The sequence below is a fragment of the Doryrhamphus excisus genome, linkage group LG1 (assembly GCF_037039965.1).
Source record: "Doryrhamphus excisus strain RoL-2023G ecotype Guam linkage group LG1, RoL_Dexc_Guam_v1.1, whole genome shotgun sequence".
Classification (NCBI taxonomy): domain Eukaryota; kingdom Metazoa; phylum Chordata; class Actinopteri; order Syngnathiformes; family Syngnathidae; genus Doryrhamphus; species Doryrhamphus excisus.
The window spans coordinates 339,511-347,500 of NC_136357.1; the positions used below are offsets into that span (position 1 = coordinate 339,511).

At 43.2% G+C, this 7,990-nt stretch overlaps 1 protein-coding gene across 2 annotated transcripts in view; it reads left to right on the forward strand.

The window, feature by feature from the left end:
* Window positions 1-327: 327 nt before the first annotated feature.
* slc41a2a (solute carrier family 41 member 2a) overlaps window positions 328-7,990 on the forward strand; it is a 9,811-nt gene continuing 2,148 nt past the window's right edge. Inside the window, exons 1-8 of one of the 2 annotated variants that reach the window (XM_078793786.1) lie at window positions 328-462; window positions 2,430-2,780; window positions 3,260-3,367; window positions 4,259-4,330; window positions 6,296-6,382; window positions 6,464-6,608; window positions 6,771-6,917; window positions 7,383-7,530. In XM_078793786.1, the coding sequence (XP_078649912.1) occupies window positions 2,448-2,780; window positions 3,260-3,367; window positions 4,259-4,330; window positions 6,296-6,382; window positions 6,464-6,608; window positions 6,771-6,917; window positions 7,383-7,530 (1,040 nt within the window). In that variant the 5' untranslated portion in view covers window positions 328-462; window positions 2,430-2,447. Of the gene's footprint in view, window positions 463-2,015; window positions 2,781-3,259; window positions 3,368-4,258; window positions 4,331-6,295; window positions 6,383-6,463; window positions 6,609-6,770; window positions 6,918-7,382; window positions 7,531-7,990 lie in introns of those variants that run through there. The other variant, XM_078793787.1, reaches the window with a different exon arrangement.

Genomic DNA, 7,990 nt, shown 5'->3' on the forward strand with positions numbered 1-7,990 from the left:
GCTAGTCCAGCTGCATTGTGGCCCACGTTCACTCAACAGTCTGGTGGGAAATGCCCTTGACAGATGAAATGTATAATATTATCATAATAATATCACGTGACAAAAATGATCTAGTTTATTTTGAAAGAAAACAAAAATGGGAACATTTTGTAGCGACAGTTGTTTCCTCAACTGTCTCCAACTTAGCGAACCACACGAGTTGCTCTACAACGTCTCACAGTGGCCCACTTGTCACCTTTCTTTTTCACTCTGTGGCCCCGGCTGGAGGCGGTGTGGACCCCCGGCTGCTGTGGCTGCTGTGGCTGCTGCGAGTGTGGGTGGGGCGTCGTCACACTGAAGTCACTGTGGAGTCTCAGCACACCACCGGGACAATGAGGCCACGGGAAGGGGTCGGAGTCGGAGTCGGAGTCGGCAGTGCAGCCTGACAGCTGACCGTTTGGTTCCTGTGCTTTTTCAGATAAGGTAGGGGGATTCTTTGTATTTATCACAACCCCATCACATAAATCTCAAATCAGGTGGGAGAAAACAGGTTTTACGTCATATTTCATCAGCTGTCAACCAAGGATGATGACGGATTCCTGACTGCGTTCCATCCCAGGTCATCCCCAGACGTTAATATGGAAGATTGTTTGACCGTTGGTGATGTTGGCACCTCGGGCATAAGTCGGGGGGTGTCCAAAGTGAGGGCTTGGTGCCATTTGGGACCCGTGGCACATGCTCAAAATAGAATTTAACAGGAAAAAAAAAACACCAAAAAGAAAAAATCAGCTGTAATTGTACAAGTTTAAAGTCAAAATAACAGAAAAACATTGAATCTAAGAAAAACATGCACATTTATGATCACAACATTGTAATACTCAGTCATTTTCTATGCTGCTTGTCCTCATGAGGGTCATGGGGCTATGCTGGAGCCTATCCCAGCTAACTCTGGACTGGTGGGTGGGAATGGTTGTTTGTCTATATGTGCCCTGGGATTGGCTGGCCACCAGTCCAGGGTGGACCCCGCCTCTCCCCAAGACAGCTGGGATAGGCTCCAGCATACCCCCACTCTCGTAATAAGCGGCATCGAAAATAGATGGATGGTAATATTATGAGAAACAAACAAAACAAAAAATAAGTTCCATTAAATTACATTGAGGAAAAAGTTATAATATCATAGGAATAAAGTCTAAATATTATGGCAATGAAGGCATATTAATATGAGAATCAAATTTACAAGAAGAAAAAAAAGATGTAATTTTAGGAGAATAAAGTTGCAATTTTACAGAAATAAAGTTACAATATTATGAGGAAAAATATCAATTTAGTAGCATAAAGTTAAAAAAAATATTATTATTAAATTTAAAAAGTGTCAAAGTTGTAATGTGGTGAGAACCATACAACACAAAATAAAAGTTTGGAAAATATGGTTGGGGGACAGTTAGAATATAATGGGGATAAAGTCAAATGTTACAAAAAGAACATTTATAAAGTGGAAAAAAAAATCTAAGAAGAAAGTTGAAATAGTTGGAAAATATAAGAAAACAGTAGAAATGGGAAAAAAATAAGAAAATGGCCAAATTGCATCTTTTCATTTTCAGCCCTGGCTGGAAAAAGGCATAAAGCGTACGTTTATAACAAGGGACACAGTCCAATTTCCATTGTGTTCCAAATGTTACCCAGCTAGTCACATGCTGGGTGCTGTAGGACGGCATTGTCTGACTGGTGACAGCCCCCCCCCCCCCCCCCCCACCCATCGCCATCGGCCAGGAATGTCCAATTAAGTGACTCGGCAACCTCAGGTCGTCAGTGAGACTTGGGAATGAAGGACGACAATGGAGCCAATCTTTGCCATCGGACCAGTCACTCAATCAGCCCTTCCGAGAGCGTCTGGGTCCGGACCCAGAAGCCATTCCGAGTGGGTTGCGGACAGCTGGTGAAACATGATATAAGAATATGTACATTGAAGTAAAATGGAGCAATAATTCCGTCATCCTCGCCCTTGGTATATGTACATTACACATTTATCGGTAAAATATCACATTATTTATCATGTTTTTCCTTTAAAAAAATCCTCTAAAATGCTCTCCACTGGTAGGTTCCTCGTTTAGTGTTTAAAAAAAAATTAAAAATCCAAAATAAAAAAGGGAGAAAAATATAAATGAATAAATCATAAGAATGGCTTCAATAAAAGTGTCCAATCTAATCAAAATGAATAAAAATAAATAAATAAATCAGAAGCATAAAAAAATCCTACAAATAAAAATGACTTCAACGCGTGTATAAAAAAATGAATAAATAAAAATGACTTGAACAGGACTTAATGGAGTCCCAGATTGGCACCATCTGCTCTCCGTCCAACCAAACAATTCCAAGCAAACGTCCAAGTGACCAGGGAACATTTTGCTTTCATTTCGCTGTGCCTGATGTTCACGTTCATGTTGGTTTAGGACTCCCAAGCTTGGACCATGATATCCAAGGGTGTGCACACCAGGCCTTCAGAGGAGACCGGGCCCATCCAGAAGCACCACTTCCCAAAGCGTCTTATCCCTAGATGGAACACGTCACCCCCCAACACAAGTGTCAATAATGAACCGTGGGACCACACTGAGACGGACCCCCTGCTCCCTGTCGAGCGCTTCGGTGGGTCCGGACTCCACGGATGTGAGGAGGCCAAGATGTCCCAGGGTGCAGGGGTACCCCCAGAGTCGGTCTACTCCATGCTGCTGCAGATACTGGTGCCGTTCCTTCTGGCTGGGCTGGGAACAGTCTCTGCCGGATTGCTGCTGGACGTGGTTCAGGTGAAGACACGTCGCTAATGTCAAGTGGAAGTCAGGAAGTCTTGCAAGAGCCCTTGCATGTGAGGGAATGTCCCTTATGTATACATGGAATATTTCCATCCTTACAGCATAGAAACAGTTTGATGTTTAACATTATTAGAGCCCTCTAGACATGAACTAACACCCCTATAGTCACCTTTTCACACCTATTACCCAATCCAGTAGACACCATACGAATAAATAAGCCTTTTAAGACGTCACACTCCCATTCATTGTGGAAGTGGTAAGTTTTTGCCTCGTTACATTTAAAACCCTTTCGTAAGTTTAGAACACTGTCAATAAATTGGAGTCTGACTAGTTAGCGTGCTAGCTCGCTAATGTTTACAGCCACAGCCAACAGGCAACACCTCCAAAAGCAGCAGATATGATTCTCCCTCAGTGAGATTAGCCAAACCAGGATGGAATGTCGAGTTTCACTATGACGTCCATTTCTACGGCAGAGCTGGGACGCGTTCCAGGAAATCCCCGAGCTCCTCATCCTGCTTCCTGCTGTGTTGGGCATGAAGGGCAACCTGGAGATGACTCTGGCCTCCAGACTGTCGACCGCTGTGAGTGAGGGAACTCAGAAATGGAGCCGTTGGTTATTTGTCATCTGGAATTCATCCATCCAATTCATCACTTTTTCAACTCACTTTGAGGTTCTCCTACCCGGAATTAGAGTTCTATCCTCTTGACCCGTGGCTGTGAAAGTCCACAGCCACCCGTGAAGATCATCCGTAACGGCAGACAAGCTGCCAGTCCAACATGGCGGAAGATGAAGTCATTTCTAATCAAGTCAAATGGACGGAAGAAGCACAACATATTGTTGTTTCAAGCAGGGGCTCCAAATGCAACACCAGGGTATTTTATTTGAGGAAAAAAAACGTAATTTAAGTTGAAGAATGAAAGAAAAAAGATGCCAATATTAAGTGAAACAAACCAAAAAATAAAGCTGTCATTTTGGGAAAATTACATTGGGTACAAAAGTTATAATATTATGGAATTAATGTCCAAATAAGGGAATAAAGTAATAATATCACAGGGAAAAATGGTCAAGAAAAAAGTTGTAATAGTTATAAAAAATACTGCAGAAGCAGAAATTGTAATTGCTGTACGAGATTTACGAGAAGTCAAGACATTAAGAGAAACAGCAAAAAAGATTTGAATGTTATTTCTGTCATATAAAGCTGAAATATTAACTATTTAACTAATATTAAAAGTTGTTCAAAGTTGCAGTGTACAAAACAAACAAAATATAAAGAAATATACAAACAAATCAACCAAAGAAATATCAAATATCATATCAAACATTCATGATGACTATGTGGGCCTCGTTGGGAAGGTCAGGACACCCCAGCTTTAAAAACCTTCAACAACAGCTTTTTCATCCATGATTCCGTCATCTAACATTTGCAATATTCCAATCATAACATGGACGTCTTTCTTTCGTGTTATTTCAGGTAAACGCAGGAAGAATGGATTTTCCTGGAGACAAATGGATGCTGATCATTGGCAGCCTGGCACTCAAGCAGGTTGAGCAGGATGTGTCTTATTGTCTTATCGTCTTATTGTCTTATCGTCTTATTGTCTTATTGTCTTATCGTCTTATTGTCTTATTGTCTTATCGTCTTATTGTCTTATTGTCTTATTGTCTTATTGTCTTATTGTCTTATTGTCTTGTCTTATAGTCTTATCATCTTATTGTCTTATTGTCTTATTGTCTTATCGTCTTATCGTCTTATCGTCTTATTGTCTTATCGTCTTATTGTCTTATTGTCTTATTGTCTTATTGTCTTATTGTCTTGTCTTATAGTCTTATCATCTTATTGTCTTATTGTCTTATTGTCTTATTGTCTTATTGTCTTATTGTCTTATTGTCTTATTGTCTTGTCTTATAGTCTTATAGTCTTATCATCTTATTGTCTTATTGTCTTGTCTTATTGTCTTATTGCCTTATCATCTTATCGTCTTATCGTCTTATCGTCTTATCGTCTTATTGTCTTATTTTCTTATCGTCTTATCGTCTTAACGTCTTAACGTCTTAACATCTTAACATCTTATCTTCTTGTCCTATTGTCTTATCGTCTTATTGTTTTATTGTCTTATTGTCCTATCATCTTATTGTCTTATTGTCTTATTGTCTTGTCTTATAGTCTTATCATCTTATTGTCTTATTGTCTTGTCTTATAGTCTTATCATCTTATTGTTTTATTGTCTTGTCTTATTGTCTTATTGCCTTATCATCTTATCATCTTATCGTCTTATTGTCTTATTTTCTTATCGTCTTATCGTCTTATCGTCTTAACGTCTTAACGTCTTAACGTCTTAACATCTTATCTTCTTGTCCTATTGTCTTATCGTCTTATTGTTTTATTGTCTTATTGTCCTATCATCTTATTGTCTTATCGTCTTATTGTCTTATTGTCTTATTGTCTTATTGTCTTATTGTCTTATTGTCTTATTGTCTTATCGTCTTGTCTTATTGTCTCATCGTCTTAACGCCCAGTAAAGTGTAGTGAAAAGGTATAACATAACTACAAAGGCTCAAATGCTGATATTGTTGATCCTGTTCTGCGCCAATCAGTGGGTGTATTACAACCTTTATGATGGGGGGGGGGTTAAAACCAGGTGGTGCAAGACCCTTCCCCCTTGGTGCGTGGAGCAGGCCCACCTACGTCTCGGACGTCTCCGCTTAAAGGGTTGAAGCCTCCTGTGTTAAGTAGGATGTTCCTAAGTCAGGTTGAAGGAACCTCACCCAGGAGTCCACGGCTGGTGTGGAGGCGGCCCTGCTACATCCAGACCAAGAAAATGGAGGAACCATATTTCAGTTGCCCCCAGCACTACACCCTCTACTTCTAGCCGGGAAAGCTTACTCATCTGGTAGCCATCAGAAGGACCTGTTTATCTTATCAAAGGTGTGAGCGGAACAACCGCAAAGGAATCAAACATCTTAGTACTCTTTTATCACACAGGACGGAAAAAGACCAGAAAAGGTGAATGCAGGTCATTTTTAGGCAAAAAGCAGAAAGATAAGTCAAACAATGCATCACTTTGTCTTTCAAAATGATGTTGAGCTCCACTTCCACATCAGCCAAAGTTGGAAAAACGTCCAAGCGGGAATGTCCTAAGTGGTTAAAAAGGAGGAGAGGGTCGCTACCACCCTCTCAGTCTCTTCCAAAAGAACAACAATCAGGCCACAACAGCATCCAGATAAAAGGTGATGGACAGAAGGAAAAGATGGTCACCATCCCTATGAAAAGGTCACCATCCCTGCTAGAGGGAAAATCCTCATCCCAAAGGTGAGACCCACCAAGGAACCTTGGATAAATCCTCTTTGGTTTCCTGCAAGGCTCTAGGTTGCACCTGGAAAAAGGAGAGAAGGCGCCGCATCCATGTGTGGCTTCCTCCGATGTCCCAGACGCTTCCTCTTCTCGCTAAACTGGTCCAGCTAGAAGTTTGCATCTGACCAGAGATCAGGTTGCTCTCTTCGCTTGCAGAACAAAGTCCCAGTTCTTGGCCAATCTATAGAAGCGCTGCCCGTATCCTGGGGACTCGCAAGGAGAAAAAGCCCCAAAAGGTTTTGGGTGAGGTTCTTGGGTGGGTCTCGTGACACCCCCATAAATGCTGTTTGTATCGAAGCCTTCACTGCATGTCTTCTCCAACAGCTCCAAGCTACCGTTCTTGGCCTCTTAGCCTCCCTCATGGCGACCGTGTTGGGCTGGATGGCCGAGGGACGGATGGCCTTGAATCACGTCGTCCTCGTGTGTTCCACCAGCGTCTCCACCGCATTTGTGGCTTCACTGCTGCAAGGTAACACGCTTGTCTTCTGTCATCTTCTGTCATCTTCTGTCATCTTCTGTCATCTTCTGTCATCTTCTGTCATCTTCTCTCATCTCTTCCGTCATGTGACCCTGGACCTGCAAAGTACATCAAAACCTCATTCAATGTGGTGGTTTTGGTCTGCTGGTTTAGGCGTCATAATGGTGGGGGTGATTCTTGGTTCCAAGCGGATGGGCATCAACCCCGACAACGTGGCCACGCCCATGGCAGCCAGCTTTGGAGACCTCATCACTCTCGCCCTACTGGCCTGCTTCAGTCGCTGGTTCTTCTCCCTCATGGGTACGGAGATCAAGTGGGTCCTCTGTGGATGTTTGTAGCAGTAGCGCTCATAACCTTTGATGATATGGTAAATATCATCTGGTTTTGACGTTTGTTGGGATGTCCGATAATTATGGGCCCGATATCAGTATAGAAATGTCCTTATCACAGTTTTTCTAGATCATGATCCCGATCCCGATAGGGTAAAAATGCTGTCTACACGACACGTGTTCATTCCACCACAGGAGATATGTCGGTATCGTCTGATGTCGGTATTGGAAATTGAGAGTTGGACAATATCGGCATATCGGTTTTCAGCAAAAAAGCCAATGTGGGACATCCGAGTCATTTGGTGTTGTTCAGGAGTAATAGGTCACTCCCACAACGTAGGGGGGGTTCTTCTTGAATGTTGGAGAACACTCAGCCAGCTCAAGTCAACGCGGTTTCAAATATGAATAACCCACAGCCCCCATTATGTCTTGGCAGAGTTGTACTCCTACGTGTTGTACCTGGTTGATGTGTTCCTGGTGTGCTTGATCCCTCTGTGGACCGTGGTCTCATCCAAACACCCGGCTAGTCGCATCCTGCTGCGGACTGGTTGGGAGCCCATCATAACGGCCATGTTCATCAGCAGGTACGCGCCTCATAGTGATTGGTCGGCCATCGTTTGATGATGCACATCTGTGGCGGTTTTGGGTCTGAAACCGATGCAGCGTGCCCGTATGCTTTGGGCAGTGGCTTGGTAGAAGGTCACCAAGAATTCCTCTCCAATGAAATGGAGTTGCTACCATGCCTGGAAAGGGTCCGCACTCTTCTTCATGAAGTCCAGCATTCCTTGGTGTCATCCACAAACTACAGAAGGGGGCTCGGTACACAACCCTGGGGAGATCCGGTGTTACGGGACAAGCTGTAGGGTCCAGGGTGAGAGGGTCCAGGGTGAGAGGGTCCAGTGTGAGAGGGTCCAGGGTGAGAGGGTCCGGTGTAAGAGGGTCCAGGGTGAGAGGGTCCTGGGTGAGAGGGTCTGGTGTGAGAGGGTCCAGGGTGAGAGGGTCTAGTGTAAGAGGGTCCAGGGTGAGAGGGTCTAGTGTAAGAGG